Raw genomic sequence first — 27,632 nt, forward strand, 5'->3', positions numbered from 1 at the left:
TATAGTAGTAGATTCTATATTTATTTATACATACAGAATATCAGTAGAGTCTTATAGTAGAGTCGTACAGTCTGGGTGGGTGGATGGATGGGTGAATGGATGGATGGATGGATGGATGGGTGGGTGGGTGGATGGGTGGATGGATGGGTGGATGGATGGGTGGATGGATGGATGGATGCATGGATGGGTGGGTGGATGGATGGATGGATGGATGGATAGATGGGTGGGTGGATGGATGGATGGATGGATGGGTGGATGGATGGGTGGGTTGATGGATGGATGGATGGATGGATGGATGGATGGATGGGTGGATAGATGGATGGATGGATGGATGGATGGGTGGGTGGGTGGGTTGATGGATGGATGGATGGGTGGGTGGGTGGGTTGATGGATGGATGGATGGATGGATGGATGGATGGGTGGGTGAATGGGTGGGTGGATGGATGGATGGATGGATAGATGGGTGGGTGGATGGATGGATGGAAGGATGGATGGATGGATGGGTGGGTGGATGGGTGGGTGTATGGATGGATGGATTGGACACACCAGATATTTTTGGTATTTTTTACTAAAGGGTGCTGGACACTATAGTTAATTTATGTAAGTGAGGATAGCAAAATAATGTAAACTGTGACATATTATACCCAAAAATTCTTCATACAGTGGACTACCAGTAAAATACTGCTAATGCTAATGCTTTTTACACCACAGACTGAACAAAATTAAAGGAGTAGTTCACTTTTAAAAAAAATTTTTGCTGATAATTTACTCACCCCCATGTCATCCAAGATATCCATGTCTTTCTTTCTTCAGTCGAAATGAAGGTTTTTGATGAAAACATTCCAGGATTATTCTCCATATAATGGACTTCATTGGGAACCAAACGGTTCAAGGTCCAAAAGACACTTTCAGTGCAAACTGTTCAAAGGGCTTTAAACGATTCCAGACGATGAATAAGGGTCTTATCAAGCGAAACGATCGCTCATTAAAAAAATAAAATAAAATAAAGTTTAAGTTTTATAATCTCAAATGCAAATCCTCTGTTCTGTGATGCGTGTTCGTGACTCTCCTGTTCAAACTCGTTCATCAAAATGAACAAATCTTTTCTTGTGTAATTTGGTTCATTCAATGAACGAAATATTCCGATATTGACTCGGAAAAAGATTTGTTCATTTTGATGAACAAGCTCGAACAGGAGAGTCGCGAACACGCATCACAAAACAGAGCAAAGCAAGCATTTGAGCTTATAAAACTTAACATTTTTATTTATTTATTAAATGAGCGATCGTTTCGCTAGATAAGACCCCTATTCATCGTCTGGTGTCGTTTAAAGCCCTTTGAACAGTTTGCACTGAAACTGTCTTTTGGACCTTGAAAAAAATCCTGGAATGTTTTCATCAAAAACCTTCATTTCTTTTCGACTGAAGAAAGAAAGACATGGACATCTTGGATGACATGGGGGTGAGTAAATTAAAAGTTTCTTTAAAAGTGAACTACTCCTTTAAGCATTGCTTGGTAATTGGTTGACCTCAATTGGTCTTATCTAATTGTGTACTTAAATTTAACAGCTGACAGATATTCAATCAAATTCATTTGTGAGACAGTCTAACAGAAGGATGGCCAAAACCAGTGAAATATCAACTGATTTGATAAGTATCAACTGAGTTTTTGTCATATTTTAATCACCATTTTCTAAATTATAGCAAATAAACTGTGATGTATGAATACATTTAGGTTAGACTGTAGACAGACAGACAGACGGATGGACGGAAAGACGAGGCTATTTTGTCTGCATGCTACAAAATCCACACGACAAAGCCAATTTTTGCCATCGAGCTGTTTGAGAATATTGACAAATTAGTAGAAGACGGCAATTTCAAGTTTTAATTGGTTTGGCCAAGACTGATAATGCCACTGCAGAGAAACCAAAAGCAGGACTATCAGAGTGTGAAAGTTAGCAGAGATGTCTAAATCTCACCTGCATTAGACTCCTCATCTCATTTTTAATCTGCCCCAGATCCTGCAGCATCTGATTGGCTCTTTGCACGACCGAGCTGGACGACGCCACATGTATATGTTCTCCTTGGTTCTCCTGTTCGTTCTGTGGATTCATGAAAGCTGGTTCTTCTGTAAGAACAGCAGATGCTTCAGGTGGCGTCTGGCTTGTCCTGAGAAAAATAAATGCAGCGAGGTGTCAAATTTATTACATTAGATGCAATCATGCAAGAAGCCAAATTATGTACCCTTTTCCAGTATGCTCTCCTTGATCAAACTAGCAATGTTTTAAACCAAAATTCCAGTTTGCTTGTCCGATGTTAAAGCTGGTAATATAACTAAATTGAATTTCAATTTCAGAACTGACACAAGTTAGAAGCGAACACTTGGCGATCTCATGGACTTCTCAAAATGCATCGAACTATTAGTATTATTCAACGTGAATTACCATATGAAGTTCAGCTTAAGGACACAGAGGTCATCCAGCAGTGATGTTCACCTTATTCATCAGAGGATGAGCGCGCACCCTGAAACACTGCCGGAGGACGTCCGCTAATTTGCCTCCCGCAGACTGTCTGAACAGCTCAGCGTTTACACCACATTTCACACGAGCAGTACAAGGCGTAAAACCCGAATCACCTCAGATTGAAGCTGAAATATGTATTTATCCTGGCACATCTGCGCTCTGTACCGAAGGGGCCTGAGGGGCCTCAGCTGAAGCCAGGGGTTTATCGTGTTCCAGCCAAGGGCTTTTAGTCTGGACTGTTTTCACAGTCTTAGGTTGCCAGTCAATCTAACGTTACTGCGAAGGCCATTTCTCCAACACTACAGTGCTTGTCTAATGTTGAGGCTATTAATCACACGGAGACGGGTTCAGTTTGCCAAGATCATGCTAACCAATTTGAAATGATTCAAAAGACACTTTTCAGGCGGATCACACCTACTTTCCTTGACATACTGGAAGCAAAAGAGGTACGCATTTAAACAGGATGTTAAAGTCAGGTGAAGGTTTGCAAATCTTGTGGGGTGAATTTCACCAAAACATGGCAGTCATACCTCACATCAAAATGCATGTATTTCATGTAAACAAAACAACGCTTAGATTTATGTCCAAAAATTTTGCTTTGATATATTATTTTTAGATAATTAAGTGCAAGTTCTCCTAAATTCTCTATACAACAACACTGAATACAAATGTATATATGAAGAGTTCAGATGCAAAAGCCTCTAAATGCCATTTGAAATTTTCTTCTTTAATGATGATTTTTGTCAAACTTGTATAATTAAGTTTAGTAATTTCACTTAAATGACAATTAATAGGTAATTATCATTGCCATTTAAGTGAAATCACTGAACTTAAATATACAAGCTTGATAAAAATGATCATTCTAGAAGAAAATTTCAAATGGCACTTAGAGGCTTTTGCATCTTAACTCTTCATATATATATATATATATATATATATATATATATATATAAATGATTTTAATTTATGGGTGACATGTCACCTGGACATGTCCTTCAAAATTGTTAAGATTCAGGCCATGAAATTCTTCCCATCTGAAAAGGCAGGATCAGTGTTGGTCTGAGAGATAAATGTCGTCCTGTGGGTTAATATGGGTTTCATGTTTCTCTGATTGCTTTTTCCCACAGGTTGGCTCTTATCTCCTTGGACAGGCTTTTTTTCCTCTTTTTCGTTTTTTTTAAGGATCCTTGTTCTCTTTTAAAGTCCCGGAGAGAAAGGAAACCTGTCATGTGAGAATGCACACCGAGGAAAATAAAGTGCTGAGCTTGATTACTTTATTTAGAGAGTGAGAAGCTGGTGGCACAACAAAGGGGAGAAGGAAATTCAAACAAAGAGGAGATGGCAAAGAAATACAAAGCGTGATAAAAATGAAAAGGGACGAGCAGGAAACTGGAACAAGCAAGAAAATGAAATGAGATACAGAGAGACAAAGAGATAGCAAGGGAGGGACAGAAACTGCTTCCCAGAGCTGCCTTCAAAACAAAGGTCAGAGCTGAAAGACAGACAGTGTCCAGTCTCAAGGGCCGGGCACATGGTGTGCGAAGAGTGCCGTCGAACGCCAGCCTTCAAATACGATATTTCTGAGGCTTGCAGTACGAAACGGTTAATAAGCATCTACACGCTTGCTTTCATCAACACTCCGACGCACACAGTAACGTGTCTATTTACTCCACTTCACACACAGAGAGCCATTCATTCTGCCTGTGCACAAAGAACAGAAGGCAGAAGAATCCCAGGCAATTATGCATCGCAGGCACTGAGAGTGTGTTAAAGAAAACTGTGCAGGGAAGCAAGTTTAATCTTGCCATGTGCAATATATACAGGACCCTGAGATGCTATCGACTTTTATTAAATGGAATCGTTTCCTTTATTCATAGGTTTAAAGAGAATAAGAAATATTTGTGGTGCTTTTGGGGTGGTGATGGCGCAGTGGATAAGACACATGCCTTTGGTGTGAGAGACCCGGGTTCGAATCCACTGTGAGACACCAATGTGTCCCTGAGCAAGACACTTACCCCCTAGTTGCTCCAGAGGCGTGCGACCTCTGACATAGCATTTGTAAGTCGCTTTGGATAAAAGCGTCAAAATGTAAATGTAAAGGCCCGTACACACCGGGACGAATATCAGCGCGCGTTATTCGTCAGCGCTTTTCAACGCGTTTTTTGTGTTCACACCCAAGCGTTTTTCGCTGACGATGAGCCGAGTGAACATGCAAATTCATTCCCTGACATTAGATGGCGCTTAATGTAAAACAGAAATAATAATAGAATACTACAGTATACTAGGGTGATCATATTCATGTCTCAATATTTTGACAGATAAAAAAACCCAAATGAAATAATGATAGAAATATTATCTTATTTATTTAGAAAAAAAAATAAATAATAAATAACTAAAAGAAATGCCTCCAAATGTTACAAAAAATAGCTCTCACGAAACTTACGAACCCGAGGCGTTTTTTTTTTAAATGACGCTTTTACGCGTGGCGTTTTTCGCGTCGGTGTGAACACTCACATTGGCGCCCATTGTTTAGTCACCAGGCATTAAACGTCGACGAATATCGCGCGCGAAATTCGTCCCGGTGTGAACAGGCCTTTAGTACACAATCTATACATAATGTTGCTCAGAAGTGGCATTAATACATTTACACAGTAATTCGAACTGGATTCTTTGAAAATAGTGATTGAGGAGAGTTGGAGCTCTGGGTTTTATGCATTAAAGGTCCATTACGTCTTTACACAGAATTCTAAGAAGGTACAAAGCATTTTTAACTTAGCTGTGTAAAGATGTATTGAATGAAGGACCAGAGCCATATCTAGTGACTAGAATATCATAGACACTTGTGTTAGTAAGCAAAAACCTAGAAACCATAAGTTTCTAGAAAATATCCACAAAACATGGCATTGTGGTGTCGAGTTATACATGGGCTCTGTCATATTCTGTGATTTTTTCCTAAAGAGTATGAGACCTCATGCATTGCGCTGTGTGAAATAAAGACAGGAACCGTACATTCACGTTGTTTCCACACTCTTTCAGGATAATGTTTTAATGTGACATGTTTTATCTGTCATGTGTACTGTATGTTGCTGTGCTGTTAGTAATTATGAATGGATCCGTGTACTGTAGTATATGCAGTCAAGTCAATGCGGTTGGTTCAGGGTTTTTTTTGGCAACTCTTTGTGGTCCTGTTCGGTATTGCAACTTGACTTGTCTAAAATGTAAACAAGCGCTTTGCTTGTGCACTGTAAACATATTAAACACTATGAATTGGTTTCGGTTTTCTGTAAGGTTTTTTTTTTTCATGTGTGCTTTGGTGTGGATACATAATGTAACCCTGGACATTTTTTTTTTTAAATTAAGATGTATACATAACTCGAAAGCTGAATAGATAAGCTTTCCATATGGTTTGTTAGGATAGGATCATATTTGGCGGATATACAATTATTTGAAGGTCTGGAATCTGAGGGTGCAAAAAAAAAAACAACCCGAAAAATATTGAGAAAATCGCCATTGAAGTTCGCGATTGTGCTGCATTCACTCACAAAAATTTATATTTTATATATTTAGGGTAACAAATTTACTAAATATCTTCACTGAACGTGATCTTTACTTAATATCCTAATGATTTTTGGCATAAAAAAAATTGATAATTTCTATTGGCTATTGCCACAAATATAACTGTGCTACTTGTGACTGATTTTGTGATGCAGGGTCACATTTATGAATTATATGGACTCCTTATATCATTTGGTTTTTAGGTCCTTTTGGGCTCTCAAAGTGTCCTTTTTTGGGGAGGCATCTAAATTTACCTTTACATTTTTTTGCAGAAAATACAGTTTTATGAGAATCACCCTTCAATCTGTTGGATGGTTTACTTTGCTGTATATAGCAAATGATGACAAAATGAACACGTTAATCAAGATAAAATTGTGTACGCTTAATTTCACGACAAAGGTAAGATTTAAAATTGTAAAAAAAAAGTTAAAAAAGATTAATTATTAATTTATTATTAAAAATAAAAATCATGCAATAATTAATTTTAAAATAAGAAAATAGAAATAAGCAAATTGAAGTTAAAGAAAAATCAATGTAAAAATAAAAAAAGCACTAACATCAAAAACACTGAAAGAGAAATGATTTATAAAAGGATATAAGCTGAATAAAAAAAAGTGCGGAAAAGTGCAGACAAATCAAACCAGGTCAGTCAAGCAGCAGTCTATGAAATGTACAATGCAATGCAAACAAAACTCGATTTCAACCTGCATTCATCCTGAATTACCGACAGTCGACGCTTCCAAACATCACAAGACAAGTAAATTGTCCTTAAATGATGGATATGATACGGACGAAACATCCGAAATCTCTCAAGGTTAACCGTCTGATGTCGGAAAGCCTGCTAACCCGAGACACAGTGTTGTGTTTGATCCACTGCTTGGCAACAGACGCACAACAGGCAGATGCATTAGACATCCGTCTCATCAGAGCAGCCTTTCTGTCCCCAGGTTTCATTTACTGACAGGAAGCCAGGGAAGGAAACAGGTGCTTTTTTTGTGCCTTTTAGGAGCTTTGCAATAAATAAACATGAAGGCGAGAGCAGTGCTGCATGGGGCGGCAGTTGTCCTGATGTATTCCACACAGCACACTTCCCTCAATCAGCCTTAAGATGCCACAAAAGGAACTAATCCATTTGAAGAGGAAGATGTCAGGCGTTTTGATCTCGCTCAAATTGATTAGGGTGTAGATACGGATAGGCAGGGGAGGAGAACGCCCATCTAGAGGTCACGCAATGCTAATGTCTCCTTCAATGAACAGCGCTGATATTTCTGAGCTACAAAATGAGTCCCCGTGTTTGTGTTTATGCTGAGGATTCATTCTAAAAATGAGCACGGATGTCCTTTTGATGCACTGCCAGATGGAATATGGATTTTTTTTTCTCCTGCCATAGTCATTTGAGTGTTGTTTGTGTGCCAATATGAAAACATAATCAATAGGTGACACCTGTCATATCGTATAGCGTAATAGTTACACATCTCAAATATTTCTCAACTTGAACATTGACTTTCTGTCAGCTGCAAGAGTAAAAGAGCGTTTTATCAACGTGTGCCACATTTTCGGTTTATCGCCTAGATAGACACATCACCCAAGGTTTAACTTGATGAAACACCAAACCTCAAGCTTGGAGATTCACTCTTTCTGTGGACTTCATTATCCAAAAGCTGCAAAGATCTGTACCAAAAATAGAACAAAGGACGAAAAAGAAGATGTGTTTTCCCCATCCGTCCAATCAGAGCACTCTGTATTTGTCTGTCACAGCAGATCTGGAGCAGGAACGAAAGGGGAAAAACCTCTTTCGGAATAGGTGAAAAGGAGATGGGAAAGCAGAGGTTGGAGGAAGGGCGAGGTTTCCCACTGTTCTCACCTCAATTACTCAGGAAAAGGCAACAGTGGGATGCAGTAATGTTGTGGGGGGAAACAGTGTGAGCTTCAAAAGTGTGGTCTGGCGAAGAGATACTGTATCATTTGTGCGAGGAAGAGTGAAATGTCAGGGGCAGGTGGGTTATTCACTGTGGCGAGGTGCGCCTCATGCAGAGCGAGGGAGACCTGGGTAACAAAAAACCAGCAGGGTTTCTGACTGCTGACTATATTTGTAAAGGTGACCGCGCACTGTTTCAATGACAGACATAATCGTTATTTAACAAAATAGCCAATTAAACAACTTTCCCCACCAAGACTATACTTATACTTAACATACTGCAAAAAAGTAGTATAATAGTATGCATCCAAACTCGTGTAGCTGTGCTCTTCTCTATAGTTTGGGATGTATACTACTATACTACTCATTCTTATGCAGTATGAATAATCTAATAGGTTGCATCAAGGCATAAAATTGCATACTATATGCAATATACATACTGCAAAAATAGTAAAGTATGAGCTAGTATGCATTCCTAAAGTCATATAGGTTGGAAGAGAAATATATAAGACTATATACATATGTAAGACTATATATGCGTTTAAAAAAATAGGTAATGCTTCCTTTTACAGTACAGTACTTACAGTGTACTTACCTAGAAAGTACTGGCTAATATAAGGTAAGTACTTGGAACAGGGGTAGGTTCAGGGTTAGTACTAGTTATTACCCAGTAATTGTAGTTACTAAAATAAGTACATAGTATTTACATGGGTAAATGGACTGTAAAAGGAAGCGTTACCAAAAAAAATCTTAGAACTATGTATCCGAACACCTACAGTATAGTCTATGAGGAAGACTATACACACTCACATAACTCTTACTCAAAGATTTGAATTAGCATGGTATGTAATCTAAACCCACAGTCTAGAAGACTACAAGGAAGACTACAGTATATCCAACACTATACATATCCACATAAGCGTATTCAAATTGCATACTGCAAAAATAGTATGAGTAGTATGCATCCAAGCCCATAGTCAAGAAGGCGACTATATATAAGACTATCGATATGCACAACTATACATACTACCAAAAGTAAAGATTAGTTAGTATTTCAAACTCATTCTAAAAGAGGAACACAGCAAAATCCCCAGTGTTAAATTAACACTAAAAGTGTGAATTATATAAACCCTGAGCGGAGTGCTCAAGCTAATGAGATAATTGATTAATTGAGTGATGATTGAGTATTATTGAAGACAGCTGATGGTGTCACCTTTTCTATTTATTCATCTGGCTGTTATAACTCATGTACAGCAGCCAAACAAAATATAAAGTTACTGATTTAAGGTTCAGGAGCCCAAATAAAGTGAACACTGATCACCATAATGGTGACTTAAAATTATGGTTTTCTCCTTTAGTGATTCTGCTTGTTAGGCGTCTTCAATGGTCCTAAATTTTCACTCAATTATTCACTTAATTATCTCATAAACTTTAACACTGCTTCAGTGTTCATTTAACACTCTGCTCAGAGTTTATATATAATTCACACTCTCAGTGTTAATTTAACACTGGGGATTTTGCTGTGAAGATATAAAAGACATGCACATAAGACTACACATTTTGCAACAAAAAAGTATAAGCACCCAAACCTATATAGTTTAGAAGAGGAAGACAATATCAAGACTAGACATACTGCATGCACATAACACTATACCAACTGAAAAAATAAACAAATGTATTAGTATGGTAGTATGCATCCAAACCCAGTCTAGAAGAGGAAGACTATATCCAAGAATATAATACATATCCACATAACCGCATACTGCAAAAATAGTATGAGAATCCTCCAAATCAACATACTTTAGAAGAGTATATTTAAGTCTATCCATATTCACATGACTATACACAATGCAAAAATAGTACTAGTAGTATGTATCCAAACAAAGTGATGAATGAACTACAAGCAATGTCAAAAATTTTAGACATTTCCTTTTTAACTCATTAGTTGACTGATTAAAGATATTTTAGCCACCCAAAAAAAGAAAAAAGAAAAGAAAAATGACGCATTTTAATTTCCATACCAACACAGTGAATAAATGTCATAATGAGGTCATGTGACAAAAAGGTAGCATAAAACTGCTTGAAACATTAATCGCTAGTATTCTTTTCTGAACAGTGTAGATACAACTGGTATGCAGCAGAAATAAGCTTATGTATTTGTCACTAATAAACTTAAAGCTGTAACAGAAACACACACACAAACAAACAAACAAACAACAGATAATTGTGGTTTAGAAGGGAACCATTGAGTCTTACAAAAATCTACACAAGCATTCGAGCAACAGCACACGACTGTACATTAGGCAAGCGGACCCATCATCCATCATGCCGACCCGCGTCTGCGCAGCTGCTGGGTAAATCCCCGCTCATCCAAATGTCATCTCACACACACAGACCCGAGCATCGGCGGCTCTCTCCACCAGACCAGCCGCAACAGATGTGGCCTCGGCCCTTGCTATTTAAATCCGGCCACCTGATGCCCGAGGCTGCGAAGTGAAGCTCTGGCGGCACAGCATGGGTGAGCGCGGCTCCTTCGCACACATTTATCATGATTTGAACAGCGTGTCCCGCTTCCTTTAACACTCTTCATCATATCCGATTTACAGATGATTATGTTTTCAGATCGAGAATGAAGAGTAAATGTGCTCTGTAATAGAGGCGCTGGATGAGAATACTATCAAATTAGTACAGATATTATTTTAAAATCTCACTATGCTAATCTTTATTAGGGTTGTCAATCAATTCAACATTTTATCGAATCAATTATTAATGATATTCTGATTTATGAATTGCATGTCAATATTTGTTGAGAAAAACATCCAATTGAAGATAATGCAAAGATATTACATTATGGATATTGGTGAGCTTGGTTTGATGCTTTTAATAATAATAATAAAAAAAATCTAGGCTATTCACTAAATTAATAGATTCAACTGACAGCCCTAATACAGTATATACAGTCAAACCAAAATTCAGACACCAGATATAATTTTTACTAGTGGGTGAAGACACTATATACACTATATAAAGTAAACTGTGACATATTCTACCCCAACATCCTTAATACAATACAATTTGGGACCAAAAATTACACATATTTTGCTAAAGTGTTTTTTTTTGCTTCTTTAATTGCTAATGCAGCCTTTTTACAGCACAGACTGAACAAAATTAAGCATTGCTTAGTAGTTGGTTGACCTCAATTGGTCTTATCTATTGTGTACTTAAATTTAACAGCTGACAGATATTCAACCGAATTCATTTGTGAGACTAAAACCAGAGAAATATCAACTGATTTAGTTCTTGTCATATTTTATTAGCATTTTCTAAACCATAGCGAATAAACTGTGATTGTATGAGAAATGTTGAAGGTGTCTGAATAAATTTTGGTTTGACTGTATGTTCTGCTATAATGGGAAACACTGAGGGTTAAAGACCTGACCGGTACATTGAGTCCAGCTCACTGTCAACTTCCATAGCGCAAAAGTAGATGAAATGGGACATTCCGAATGGATATTTATTTCCTCTCCTCCACAGATAGTAAAGGAAATCTTAGAAGAACCCTAGAAATGTAATTTAAAAGCAATTTTACAGGACAGAACACAGTTGGGCCTGAAGGAGAGAACCAGAGATGAGGACAGTGCTGAATGCGACACAAGAATGATGAAACTCTCTAACAATCCCTTAAGGTTTTCGTCACACTGTGCGCGCATAACTTACGTTTTTCATGTTCTTTCAGAACAGACATTTAAACTTAGGCTGTTGTACAACGTCTGCAATGACAACGTAACATTTTCCATAAAAAAAAGTACTTAAAAGTACAGTATCGTAGAAACGTTTGGGGTCGGTAAGTCTTTTATGTTCACCAAGGCTTAATCAATAATACTAGCATTTAATTTAAATAACCTACTTTCTATTTGAATATATTTTAAAACATAATTTATTCCTATGATAGCTCTAATGAAATCAACTGTGTGCATTTGTTAAAAGGCGAGCTAGATGTATGAAATGACTCTTAATTTGTAATGACTATGTAGAGAGACACTCGCTTGTACTAAACGATAAACTTGACGTTTTAAATCAGACATTTACGAGGCTCTATTACAGACGCTTCTATGTTAGGTAGCAAACTGTGTAGACTAACTACGTAACCACCAGTGTGTAATACAAAGACAATTGACAGAGAGTAAAAGTAACACCAGGGCCATTCAAAGCCAAGCAAACAGAAGGTTCAACAAATGGTTGTGTGGGATATTTAATGGCAAGAGTCTTCATGTGCAAATATAGTCCCTTTTCTCCAGTGTAATATCAAGGCGGGGTGGATACCGTGACATTTCTGCGGGATCAAGGTCAGTGCAGGGGCTCCTTGCTGGTGCAGGGAGGGGTTGTCTCTCAGTAGTGGGTGACATTTAGACTGGAGTCCACTAATGTGGTGAAACTCCCCCTGGAAAAGGTCTGACTACAGCAGGGAGAGGAGGGGAGAACACACGCGCAGTCTACTGAACGCAAACAATATTCGTGAACACACAACAAGTCATATTTGCATAGTCAAATTGTAACCAAAGACAACAAATTGGCAATTCAAATAATAAAATGGACATTTATTTTCCAGTGAAATAACTAAAAGCCTCTATGAAGTGTCATTAGTTCATCCAAAAATGAAAATTCAATAATCAATTATTCACCCTCATGTCGTTCCAAACCAAGACCTTCATTCATCTTCAGAACATACATGAAGATCTTTTTGATGAAATCTGAGAGCTTTCTGTCCCTCTATAGGCCTATGTCACGAAAAAATTGAAGACCGGAAGTACGTATTTTAGTAGGGATACAGCTCTTCCGGTTAGCTTTTTACAATGGTGGAGTCCGATAGATACCATACCGCTGGACCAAATCTCTCCGCAACCTGCCTGAAGTCACTTATGACGATGTGGTTCGGATGGAAAATAAAAACTCTCAAGTAGGAAAGCGTGAAAGCTGAGGTATGGCTGTCTACGTCCTGATGCAGAGCAACCCGGTACACTACAACAACAGCCGCGGGTAACTCTAGCCATTCGCCAGTAAGGTAAACGTTTCTATGGTAACAGCGAGTTGGACCAATCAGCAGACATTGCTACTACGCTTAGGATTGTGGGTAGTGTCGGGTTTTTTTTTCATAAGATTGCGGATAAAACATGTTTTTCTTTAAACAAGGTTGACTTCATACAAACTTATAGCTTCAACAGGAGCAAAAACCTTCGTTTCACAACCTCATAGCTCGTGGTCAGTCTACCTCGGATGGTTTAGACATTGGGGCTGATCATAGATATATACAATATATGTCGCCTTGGCTACGGCAGTTAATAAGAACGAATGTGTCAATCAGCCGCCATCTTGGAACAGGGGAGCCCCTCCACTTTAATGCATCAGCGTCAATGTAGACAAAGGTCTAACGGAAATAAAATCACCATAAATCATCATGAATGCGATTTTCTTGTTTTTTGATTCGTTACAACGGTCAGACATCTATTTATCATTGATTCCAGAATAAAACATTCTTCCTAGTTCAGATTTCATTCGTGTGAACATCATACACAGCACAAAAGTCCGCCACCATCAATTAATTTGATGTAAAGGCAGAGATAGCAGCATTACCTAGCTACTTCCTATGACTCGCATCACTTCATAAAACTGAGGTTAAACCACATGGATGTTCACGCACTTTCAGGGGTGGACAGGGGTCAGGATGGGCGCCCTGACTGGTCTGAGGCTAATTTTATGCAGCCCTGTAATAAACCTACTGCGATGCACTGTGTATTCTGAAACCTTTCTATCAGAACCAGCATAAAAGGGGTGATGAACTGAGAAATCAAATTTTCCTTGAGCTTTTGATATCTAAGAGGTCATCATATTATGAGAATATCCTGTAAGTTTCAGAACTGAAAATGTCCTTGTTAGTCCAATAAAAGCTTTTATTTACACCAGCCTCTGAAAACGTCTCGTTTTGAAAAGTGGGAAACTATGACGTCGAAGGGGTTGAAACACCACCCCCGCAGAAGAAAATCAACACCTACTTCAACACGGCCGGTTTAGCCCCGCCCACCGATTCGCGCATTACACGCATAGCTAAGTAGCCTACATGCATACCTCGTGATGACAAACCGGATCGATCTAACGAGCAATACAGAATATTGTATGCAGTGCCTGGTTGTGGAAGAAGACAATCGCTGCATCAGCTTCCTCTGGATTCCAATAGGACTTCATGGATAAACTTTATTTCTAATGACGTTCCAGCTGATGAGGTAAAACATGAAGCGTCTGTTCGCTTCATTTCACTGAGGATTGTTTTGTAAACAAGACTGGATTTGCAGACCGATTAAGAGTAAAGAACGGCGCTGTGCCGTCTATATTGGATCTGACAGGAATTGTGCAACACACGGACTCTAGGTTGAACATGTATGGGCGAATCCGGTTGCCATTTGACAACATTGGACGTTTTCCCCCACATACACCGACGGGCGAGTTAAACTCATTATAATATGCAAAACTGTTATCCACTCACAGCAGTGGGCGTTTATTTCCAAGTCTTCAGTGGGACACGCCCATAAAAACTGACCGTTTTTCAGGAAGGCTCACAACTTGGGTACAAAATAGCCTATTACTTATTCATTTTGATGTTTTTGAATGCAAAAACCAAGCGAACGTCTTAAGTTGACCTCAGACAACAATATAATAACATTTTAAAAGCCAGTTCATGACCCCTTTAACTAGAGCAATTTGAGCTACAGTCTTCTCTCCTCACATGCATCAATAAGAATTGGCCGTCCATGACCCTGTCACCGGTTTACCACTGTTCCTTCCTTGGACCACTTTTGATAGATACTGATAACTGCAGATTGGAAACACCCCACAAGAGCTGCAGTTTTGAAGATGCTCTGACTCGTCAAACTCGCTCAAATCCTCACACTTGCAAGCCAGTTGCACACTGTACGATTGTGGCCATCTAAAACTAATTTTGCAAATCCTAAAAGTTTCCTCATTTTTCGAAGTTTCCAAAGTTTGACACGCTCACCGACAGTCAATTTATGACCCTTCGGTCAAATTCTACATTGTCAGAAGATTTGACAGTCCTGCAGTGTGACGTCTCCTACGACGACCATCAAATTGTCTTTGTTTTTCAAGACAAGCCATGACCAAAATGAAAGCTAAAGATTTCTTTGTAGCCACCTTTTCAATCCCACGGGTTACGCAGCTCACTGTGAACGTAAGTGTCATTGATTGATGATGTAAAATTTTGGACAAATTTTCTTTCCAACAGTGTGACGTGGCTAACAGTGACGATCATGTTCGTACAGTCTGACAACGAACAATCACAAAAGGACTATAATAAATCGCACAGTTTCGGATTCGGTCGAATATTGGGCTTTTTGATGGGGTTCGGTTCCTGCCGAACCTTCATTTTTTTTTTTTTTCACCGAACCAAACCCTAGGCTTGCACTCTGCGTGCTACGCTGGTTGACGCCACACAGTCGTTGATTACGGGAAGATGTTTATGTAGGTTCGAGTGCAGTAAGGCTGAGAATCTGAAAATGGAACTCGTGAGCAGGAAAAGTGTTGTTTGACAGTACTTTCCATAGATACGTATATAAAGGCTAGATATGTCGTCCACGTTGCTGGCCAATGGAGGTCGACGTCTGCACCTGGCAGCCATCTTGTCACAGGCAGCTCGCTCACTCGTAACATTGTGTTAATGGTATATGTACTATTTAAATGACCATAACTTGCTCAATTTTCTACCGATTTTCAAACCGTTTGTTTTGTTATAAACGTCAGAGATGTAGTTATGACACTGCATACTTATGAATAAAAAGTGTATAAATAAATAATCATCCAGATAATTATAGCCACGTTAATAACGTTTGTAAGAAACCAAACCGTTTGTAAATCCGTCAAGATTTCAACGAGATAAGAGTATTTGTGTTCGTGCTGACCACTCATCTTACATTAGCTTGTCTGTGACAAGATGGCCGCCGGTGGTGACGATGGAAACTCCGCCGTAACACATCTAGCCTTTACATACATATCTATGGTACTTTCAGTTTAAAGAAGGTGATTCAAGTCGAGCTATATGTTCTATTTGCAATGCCGATTTGTCTCGGGGTGGCAAGGACTTTTCAGTAGGCTACTGCTGGGGACATTCGTTCCCACAATCGCAACCGGCTATCACCTGTTAATGCCGAGCGTCTTGTTTTCCTGAAAGAAAACTCGCATTTCATGTAAAAGGTTAGCGGTTACAGGTTAATTTAATTATGATGCAGGAGATGTGTGTGATTTTCGTGATATTTTTCAGATCTTGAGATATATGGTAATTGTCAAAATAGTTTTTCCCACTTTTCATCCTGGCATAATGTTGCCGATTCTTTTTTTATTTCTATTTTACAGTTAAAATAAAAATAAAATGAAAAAAATACACTGTTGTGGACGTTGTTTAATTCATTAATGCGTTTACTGTGTTAATGGACTGAGGATGGGAGTAGGTTTCGGTATTCGGTTTCGGATTCGGCAGGTATCCGGCCGAACCCCAAAAATTTGGATTCGGTGCATCCCTAATATATATATATATATATATATATATATATATATATATATATATATATATATATATATATATATATTTGATGGGAACTGAATAAAATAGCTTAACATTGAGGCATCAAAAAAAGAAAAACAATACAAAAATACTGAGCGACTATTAAAAATACCTTGAGCACCTTAGTGTTAAAAACACACACAAGCACTAAATGTACTAAAAGACAAACGATTGGACTAGCACGAAAGTTACTGCAATAACAACACCTGTGTGTGTGATAACAAATACAGCGATATATGTGTGCTCTAGGAGAAGACAATAATCTGATTGTATAGTAGGCCTACGTCCACAGACACAGTGCGCTCGACTGCATGTGAATGACTCCGGAGAAACGTGAGGGCTGGAACGGAACAAAGATATGCAGCCGCATTAGTATTCCGCTCACTGGCCTGCGTCCTGCCGGCCTTCCCAGCATTCTCCTCAGCGAACACATATGCTTGTTATTAAACTACATCCGCCCATCCAAACCATGCTTGCTCATTAATATTTATCTCACTTAATACAAAGCTCATACATTTTTTGATTAACGTAAAGGTCCTTTTCCCCAAATAACAACCAGGGGCATGTGTGCAGGGTTCATGCATATTAATGCAAGCGCATACATATGGGTGTGTTTGTGTGTGAGGTGTGTTTGTTCTGGTGGCTGTCACTCCGTCACTGCATACTGGCCTGATACTGACACACCACAGCATCTCAACAGCAGGGCTGATGAATGAGCACTGGGAACCAACACACGGAAAGAGCTAGTGAGGAACCGCATGATACCGTCGATGTTCAAATAACAAAGGTAATATAGTGAATAAAATCATTGAACAGCCATAAAGTAGCAGAATAGTTATAATGTTAGGCATATTGTACTACTTACTGCATATTGTGCAGTATGTAGGGTGGATTCAAGTAAATGTGTAATTAAAAATATCCAGTTCATCTAAATTCCTCCTACTTTTTATTCATTTTGAAAGTAGTATGCGAAACAGTATGCAATGGCAGACGTTTTAAAGAGTAATATGCTACATTGTCACATGGTCTAACTACATTGCATGATTAATTCCAGCCAAGCGGTGGATTTTTAATCCAATTCCTTTGGGAAATCCATGCATGAAATTTGCATACTAGGCACTCCATCCACTACTGTTCAAAAGTTCAAGGTCACTAAGACTTTTTTTTTAAAGAAATTAATACTTTCAGCAATGATGCATTAAAGTGATTAAGTGACAGTAAAGACTTTTATAAAGTTACAAAAGATTTATATTTCAAATTAACTTTGTATTAAATAAATAAATCATGAAAATAGTGCATTACGATGTCCACACAACTTTTTTTCAACATTGATAATAATAAATGTTTCTTGAGCAGCAAATCAGCACATTATAATGATCTCTGAAGGATCATGTGACACTGAAGACTGAAGTAATGATGCTGAAAATTCATCACAGTATTGATGAATTCAATTTGTCATCACAGTAACACATTACTTTCCAATATATTCAAATAGAAAACATTTAACAGACTGTTCAGGGAAAGAATCGAAGAGCAACATGTTCTAGAAAGACAAAGTTACAGAAACGGCATGAGAGAGAGAGAGTAAAGGCGGAGTCACAATGGACTTCACTGACGAAATAGAGTGAATTCAATAGAAATTTGAGCGAAATTTCAAAAGTTTCTTTCGGAAATTTCTAGAAATTTCTAGAAAAGAAATTTCAAAATTTCTTTCGGAAAGATTTTGTATAGGGTCCAAACCCCTTTTCACCTTAAAACACAAAAGAAACAAAAATGAAGAACAGAGTTTCATGTGAGGGAACCTGTTCCCTAAATGGAAGACAGGTTGTTTTGTATAAATCCGGCGTCTGCTGAGGAAACCAACCAACTGAATCTGACTGCGATGATTCATTCTCGTCTGTCCCCTATAATTCTGCCTGTTGGCCTTTGTATTTTTTCTCATCATCTCAGCCGCTCTCCCTCACTGTAGTAGACAAACCCCCAACACACCCACATCCGTATGATCTCTCGTCTCGGCAAGGGGGATGCAATTCGCCTTGTATTAACATACTTGGGCACGGGGGCGGCAGAGCCATTACCTAGCAACAGAGCCAGCTGTGATTGGCTGGTTCCATCAGACATTAAAGGGGGTTTGGTTGGGGCTGAAATAGAAGGTTATTTTCTGCCCGTGTCATCTCTGTTCGTCACATTGGAATGACACGCTAAGGGGCTCCTCCCCCCCACGGCCTGCCCCATTGACGGAAAGGGCAACAGACCGAAACGTCTCCCAGCAGCACTAAATACGGCAGTCAGACGTCCCACGTCAAAAAGAGCGCAGCACTCATGAAAATATGATGTTACATCACACTCAGTCTTCACTTTGTCCGATGAAATTTGGAGCGAATGCTTGCAGCAGACAGGGAGTGACAACGAGGAATCTCATTAATTTTTTTTGAGATTCAATTCCATCAATTACGACACCAAATTCATGCTGATAACTGATATCTACGGGACATAAACGGTAGGGGGAGCTTAAGTAAACACCATTTTGACCCTAAAGTTGTCCATTTTCCTTTTGTTAAACTGGACACAACTACGTAATGTGTTAATGTACAGTAAGTTGGTCTTGTACCATCTTGAAGTGCGGCTTATTTTGCAATTATGACTGGCTAACTGTATACTGTGATGTTTATTACATGCATTCATACCAAATGAATGGACATTAAAGGGATTGTGCACGTAAAAATTAACTATGGCTTTCTTCAGCGGAACACAAAAGAGGATTTTTTTTTTTTGAAGGATCTAAAGAACACTGACTTTTATTGTATTATATTGTAAAAATAAATAAATATCTTTTGTGTCACACAAAAAAAAAAAATACATTTTTGGGTGAACTATGTATTTAAGTAAAAGATTTGTGAGAAGAAATAGAATTGTTTGCCTGGGAAAACTTTCAGTTACAGTATAGCGGTCAATTTATACTATTTAATGCATCCTTGATAACTCTTAAACTATTGATTTCTTTAAAAAAATAAAACATTTCTGACCTCAAACTTTTGAACAGTAGTATACAAAACATGTGACTGCTGATGGCCAATCAGACAGCCATGTAAAATGATATTAACTTTTTAAACGCTCATTCACATAGTTTGTCCCATTCACATAGCTTTAAAGTGCTAGTTCACCCAAAAATTTAAATTAATTTAATCACCCTCATGTCTTTCCAAACCTGTATATGAGAAGGTTATATATCTTCTGAGAAGACAAAAGAAGATTTTTTTCCCCCATACAATGAAAGTCAATGGGCTCCAATAATGTTTTTAGCCATAACAATCTTCTTGCAGAAGAGAGTAAGTCATACAGGTTTGGAAAAACATGTGGGTGAGTAAATGATGGAAGAGTTTTCATTTTTGGGTGAACCATCACTTTAAGTATAGTAGACTACACCAGTATTTCAAAGAACTACATCATACAATTCCTGATACCACAGTTGCACTTAACCACATACTGTTATTAATATGCAAGTTCATATGTTAGTTCATTATCATATAAATTTTAGATTCAAACATCTGCTCTTAAAATAGTAGAGCTCATGAATTATGTGCTACAGAAGCCAGGATGAACATTTGAGAAATCTAAGCACCTCTGTTATTACTATTTTCAAAGTACCTTGACTTGGGGTGCACTAATCAACATTTTGCATACTACTTAGTCTGGCTGGCATGCAAATTTGGGATGCAGCTATTGGCGTTCAAGGCGATTGACTTGAGCTGGGGTGGAATATAACATGGACAGCTGATATACGCATATTAAACAAAGACATTAGAATAGAGCAGGAAATATGAAGTCCTTTAAACAGAACCAATTAAAATGTTAACATTCACCACAAGTACCCTGGTGTACGAGTTGGCTCCTTAGACCTACTTCCTGCAGAACTGGAGCATTTCGCTCAATTATGCGGCTGTTGTACGACCATAGAGCAGTGACAGCTGCAGCAGAGGGAGTGAGTGACGTATGATTAATATCCAGAGCCATGGACAGTAAATGTAAGAAAAACAAGCCACGAGTGCAAATGGAGAGTGCACTTCATAAATATGCACTACACCCTGGTATAAATCTGACAGCGTGAAGGAAATACAGCGGGGACCTGAGAGACCGAAGCGGTCCGTCGAGGCTGAGAGAGGAGCTCGGTGAGCTGGGGTTTCATTAATCACCGTGAAGGAACAGGGAGTTTGGGCGGCACTGCTCCTCTACAGCTCAACATCTGTGCCAGGACTGGCGGCTGCCATTAGCAAACAGCCTGCAATACATTAGACTCGCCGTCTGCCGTGGTCAGCGCAGGTAATACGTTTTAAAAGTGGGCCTTCGGATTAAGTCAAGCACAATACACTTAAATATAAAGGTGCTTTCTTTAACAATGGTTCCATGAAGACAATTACAATCCATAGAACCTTTCCAACACACAGGCCAGTTCACACTGCACAGACAAACACCAACAACGTTACTCCTGTTGGCGTTGGTCGGGGTTTGTTTTCACCCGACTGAACATGTTCAATCAGTGTTTGTCGGCAGTGTGAACGACAGCTCTTTTTCATAAAATTCTAAATCCAACGGCCAACCTGATTGTTGGTGTTCGTCTGTGCACTGTGAACTAGCCTTAAAGTGTTAACGGTTCTTCAGATTATTAAGTAAGTTTCTTTAAAGAACTGTTCACTGAAAGGTTCTTCTGTGAACCAAATTTAGTTATTTTACAGTATATTTGGAACCTTAATTTTTAAAGGAACACTCTACATTTTTTGGACTTTAGCTTATTCACTGTATCCCCCAGAGTTAGATAAGTCAATATATACCTTTTTCATCTCCGTGCATGCTGTAACTCTGTCTGACGCACCCACCGCTAGCCTAGCTTAGCACAAAGACTGGATGTAAATGGTTACAGGTAGCATACTAATCCTAATAAGTGACAAAATAACGCAAACATTTTCCGATTTACATGTCGTGATTTGTATAGTCACAGAGTGTACAAATAACAAGGTAATATGAGACACATGTCTTTTAACCGTATAAATATTGGGAACTATATTCTAAGGTGAAGCACTGCTACTTGGGCGGAGTGATTACCGCAGCACCAGAGACCGCAGACACAATTTTTATATGGTTAAAAGATGGCTGTGTTTCATGTGACCTTGTTATTTGTACACTCTGTGAATATAGGAACCACAACATGCAAATAGGAAAATGTTTGAGTTATTTTGTCACTTATTAGGATTAGTATGCTAGCTGTAGCCATTTACATCCAGTCTTTGTGCTAAGCTAGGCTAGCGGTGGGTGCGTCAGGCAGAGCAACAGCACGCACGTCGCACGGAGATGAAAAAGGTATGTGGACATATCTAACTCAGGGGGACATGGTGAATAAGCTAAAGTCCAAAAAAGTCAGAGTGTTCCTTTAAGTGTTTGTCACAGTCCTTCGTCTGCACCATCCTGTCTGCGTCTCCAGCACTACACTTCCCATGATCCTCTCGTCTGCACACCTGAACTCACTCCCTCATCAGCCTCCCGTTCAGCGTCCTGTCTCACCTGTCTTCACCTCATTAGTCCTGATTCCCCTGTGTATTTAGTTCTCCCTCCTTCAGTCTGTGGTTGTCGGTCAATGTTTAATGTTACTTGGTGTTACCCTGTCTTCCTGCCTGTCTTTGAATTTGATTATTAGTAAATCTGTATATTGGAGCTTCTTGGATTTAGCCGGTTCTTCTGCCTGCACCCACACCCGTGACAGTGTTCTTCCATAATATGATGCATTTACATGCAAACAAGCAAAACAAGATATTCAAAGAAGAAAAAAGGGATTTTTATTTATCCATTGGGAAGGTGAAAAGTTGACCACAATGGATGGAAAGGCAAAAAAAAAACAATCTTGTACAATTAAACCAGGAATGTGTGTTATGGAAGATAAAAATGATTAATTTTGATTTTATGTTGACTTTGGTGACATTTAAGGAGGTGAACTTGAAGGGAACTGTTTTGTTCATGTGAACCAGTAATCAATAAAGAGGCGTCTTGGTGGTGCCTGTGTGTTTCAGAGATATGTAGGAAATATTGATGCGACGTGACTTTCTTTGACGCTGATTTAGATGAAGTAAAAAGTTACGAGATAGTACAGTCAATAAGCAATTCAACAGCTAAAAACAAGTAGAATGCAATTATCACCGAACAAAAACACAGCTCCATGATGCAACATGCAATACCGCATACTAGCCAGCAGGAGTCCTCCTGACTATAGCGGATTCAGCAAAAGTGTGTGAATGAGCAAACCACAAGCTTTAAAAAGACGACGCAGGCGTTCAAGGGTGTGAATGAAGCACTGTGATTTAAAACTGCACTAGCTATGACTCATCCTCACTCTGAACTCCCTCGGTGGATATTACATGTATCTGATTATTGTGCAGACAACATGGGAACAAGGTTGATTTAGACACTGGCTAAGATTCAGTAATGGGTTTTAAATTTGGGAAAACCTGGGCAATGTTTTCTGGGAAGCTGTAAAATGCTGAGGACACAAAGTGGAAAAAGGAAAGCTGGAAAGATGTAGTGGACTCGCTGCACTCTTAGGCCCACATTTCAGCGGGATTTCAAACTTTAACAAAAAATGTGCCATGGAATGTGAATAAGTTCAACCAAACCGCCAGAATTCACCCCAGGCTAGTGGGAAGACGGACTCCTGGAGCGGCTCTGGTTCTGATTACCAGAAATGTGAACGGGTCGGACAGTTGAAACAAAAGAAGTTTAGCTCCAGAACAAAAACAAAATCATGATGAGAAGCGAGATATATGATGGATAGCAGAGAGACAGCCAAAACCAGTGAGAAAACAAGAGCGAGAGATAGATGCTGACCATAAATCAACCTTCACAGTCAGATGGCTGTAAAATATACACACAAAACGTTCACTTTACAAAGTCAAGGGCATTATTTTTCATCAGACCTATGGTGCTACCATGCTACTAAAATCATTGACGTGGAAAAAAAAACAACAACAGCTATTTCATGAAACTTTTTGAAATTTGGAAGACATTTTATTTTGTTACTTGTTAAACTCTCGTCTTAAGTCTAAAGGTCCATCAACACCAAGAACAATAACTATAATGACAGATATATCAGCGTCCACACCAATGCACGATATTGTTCTGTTTATTCTAAGCACAGTGAAATATTGTTAATAATCACATTATATGTAATTTATTTTACATTAACATAGTGTCAAATGTATGGTCTTTGTAAGTAAATATTACGAATACGATAAAATCGTTGAAACAAATACGGTAACACTTTACTTGAAGGGATGTGCATAAGACTATCATGACACCTTCATAATCATGACATGACACGTTATGAATATGAAGGAAGTTTTATGCATGTTTCTGACAACTGTCATTAACTGTCATTCGCTCAGTTATGACATTTTTAATGCAAATACTACATTGTTTGAGATGTCTGTGTAATGAAATCTTAATACATCATAACCTGTCAGAGTCTTTGTCATGACAACTTGACATTAATACTAAGACAACACAACCTGCCATAAACATGACATAGCAGATTAATTATCAAACTTAAGAAAACACCTAGCTTTATTGGTTAATATTACATTAAATTGTCATGTGGTTGGTTTTGACATTGGCTGTCATGAAGCCATTATACCACTGACTGTAGTTGAGGTCACGAAAAATATTCATGACACAGTTATAATGGTCTCATGACAGCCAATGTCAAAGCCAACCACATGACAGTTTAACTTAATTTTAGGTCAAGTTGTCATGACAAAGACACTGACAGGTTATGATCTTATGGTTTATGGCAAGTTGTCATAACAAAGACATCTTAAACAATGGCATATTTGCATAACAAAATGTCATTATTGAGCAAAAGACACTTAATGACAGTTGTCATAAACATGCATAAACCCTATGTCATAGTTATGAAGGTGTCATGTCAGTCTTATGCACACCCCTTACAAAACAAAAAAAACAAAAAAACAATCATTGTGGTTCAATCAGAATATGTTTAAGGAAAAAAATCTTGATTTTGGTTGTTTAGTTAGCTACCATTACATTCATTAATCAAATATACAGTTATAAAGATACTAATAAGCTACTAATTTGCCATCCCATAGTAACACAATGAAATTCTGGCAACCACAGCTGTCGTTTTTATCCGTAAATCTAACAGCATATTTTTAAAAGTCCACCCCTCCCCAAAATCCCACATGATTTCAGGTCTGTAGCACAAACGGTGTACGACAAATTGGACGTCCAAGTGTGTTACTTACGGTTAAGTACTAAACTACTGACTTCTACTGCAGCTGTCAACGTGCAAAAACACAACAAAATCTTTTCTACAATGCAGGAAACTGTACGTTCCCATGGAACGCAGGGCATTAAGAAGGGCTCTGAGAAGAGGAAAGAAAAAAAAAAAAAAACAGGATATAAGGAGACTTAAAAGACCTAGACTTTACAACCAACCACCATCACCCCAGGTCTCCTTCTCCATGGTAACAAGGCATTTTCTCTCACCCCCTCCCGCCTCTTTTAGCGGGGCTCTTCAGATTGGCACGCAACAGTTCATGACAGACACAGCAGCTGATAGCTGGTCGTGCCTTCTCTTGCCGTAGAAGAGGTGGGGAGAGTCACCGTGTCTGCTGATTAGTAATCAGAACACAGACTCGCTCTGAATCCTGGGGGTTGAAAACTGAATTATACATTGCCACTGCCAATCAGACCATGCACTCCTTCATTGGCATTCTATTTAAAGAATCTCCATCTCCTAATCACACTGAAGACATGAAGAGCCACCCAATCGAATGCCATGCCAGTCTACAGTGCACCACACACGGCATTTGCGGGAAATGTCAAAGACGGTGTCAATCACGGTTTGGTAATGTTGCTCAACTAAAGGCACTGCAGCAAATGAAAATGGTGCAACGCTAAAGCAAGCATCACTATTACATTTTGGAGCCTACCTCATCCCACAACACAACTCAATTCATTTGATTTTTTAAATCACTTTTAAATACAACACCTTGTTAATCCAAAATCAATAAATCAACAACAAATCCACACAACATAAGTCAATGGTAAAATCTAGACCCTAGACAAGGGGTCACCAACACTGACATCGTCACGTGACATTGACAACAGCTAAAGAGCTGTTTGCAGTGCATTTCAATTTAAATAAAGTCCTTCGATCTTGCATAAGGATGTTCATTATGAGCTAACGATTCCTCATAGTCAGCCTGTTTTATTAAGTTAGGAGCAGTAAATACTAAATAAAAGTGTGAGATTTCATTTTAACCTGCGCTAATGTGTAGATGTGACAATCCATTCACACGACCGCAAACCAACAAAACTAACAATGACCCAGAACATCTTAGCAACCACATAGTTAAGGCCTGAATATATCAGTTGGTAGACATGTAACATCTCAGTACTTTAAATGTGCTTCTCAATTATGGCCAAAATTTATTTTCAACTTTCTATTCTTCAAATCCTGAAAAAATAAATCTTGAATTTTGCAAAAATGGTTTGCTGACCAACATGTAAATGTAGATTTCAAAATATGTTTTATTTATTTTATTAAATAAATGCAACCTTGATGAGTGCATATCTATCTATCTGTCTATCTGTCTATCTATCTATCTATCTATCTATCTATCTATCTATCTATCTATCCATCCATCCATCCATCCATCCATCCATCCATCCATCCATCCATCGTTCTATCTATCCATCCATCCATCCATCGTTCTATCTATCCATCCATCTATCTATCTATCTATCTTATATAATTTTGAGGCTTATATTAACATTTTTGCCATGTGACTCATTGTTTCAATATTCATCCACTTTAATAGAAATGTTATCAATGGCCTCAGTGTTTTCAATTCAGTCATGACATGAGAGCAGCAGGGCCTGCAAACAAAAAAGAAAAAAAGACACACACACACACACAAAGGAGAGTTTGTCAATGACATTCTTTCATTGGTTAGTCTAATTTCAATAGGATTCCTGAGTTATACCATTTCAAGATTGGCATGAACAGCATCACAGCCAAGCCCGAAATAAACCATCTGCGAAAACAATTTACACATACTTTTTCCCTTGACTTATTTCAAGTCTGGTAGTGTGAAGGGAAGTCTGCTTCAGCTGTTGACATTCCTCTAACACTCTGTAATTGAAGCACCATCATGGATCTCATTCACGCAACAGATGGGCTAGATGTTGGGGGGCTGGAGGGTGGGGGGGGGGTCACACTCAGCCCAGGTGAGAGGAGGAAGGGGATTGAGACTGTACCCATCTGAAACACCTCTGTTTTGCAGGGTGTATTGATGGCGGTCAGGCTGCAGCACTGTCAAAGTCTATATTAACCAATCAGCAGCCAGGAGCTGAGGTCATGGAGCACAGCGCACGGCAGGCGGCAGCTGGATACGATGCGAAAATGTTCAGTCAACAACTGAGGGGAAGACGACGGAGTGGAATGAAATACAGGAAAAAACGAACGGAGGAGTGCAGACACACAGTACAAGACTTCAGCTGTTGAGACGAGGAATATTAAATATTAATGTTATTTCAGAACATAACTGCTTGTTTTGCATTCTGACACATCGGTGGAAGGGAAAAGGACTATTATTACGGGGGTTGAGACAGAGATCGCAAAAACTTTTAAAATATATATAAAGAATGTATATAAAGACATTTTTATAAAGAAAAATGGTTGTTTTTAGCCATTATTTTTGTGAAATTCTCTTTAATGTAATGCTTTCATGGAAAACATTTTGGGGTCCAAACACACATAATTAAAATAAAATCTATAATCTGACATGGTAGTGTAATTTCTGATTACTTGCCCATTGAACTGATCACACTATTGGCCTATTGGATGATCAATCAAACAGAAAAGGTCAAAGTCAGCTCAATTCAACACTAGCATTTACTGCAGAACAAATATCAACATGCTTACAAAATCATTTGTAAATCAAACA

The 27,632-nt window shown here is 38.6% G+C and overlaps 1 protein-coding gene across 7 annotated transcripts in view; it reads right to left on the reverse strand.

The window, feature by feature from the left end:
• Positions 1–27,632, reverse strand: part of kiaa0586 (KIAA0586 ortholog) — a 135,378-nt gene that overhangs the window by 83,282 nt on the left and 24,464 nt on the right. For all 7 annotated transcript variants that reach the window (XM_039673539.2, XM_039673555.2, XM_039673547.2 and 4 more), the window contains one exon: positions 1,979–2,168. In XM_039673539.2, the coding sequence (XP_039529473.2) occupies positions 1,979–2,168 (190 nt within the window). The remainder of the gene's footprint in view (positions 1–1,978; positions 2,169–27,632) is intronic.

This window comes from Pimephales promelas, chromosome 15, assembly GCF_988280905.1.
Source record: "Pimephales promelas chromosome 15, fPimPro1.hap1.1, whole genome shotgun sequence".
Classification (NCBI taxonomy): Eukaryota; Metazoa; Chordata; class Actinopteri; order Cypriniformes; family Leuciscidae; genus Pimephales; species Pimephales promelas.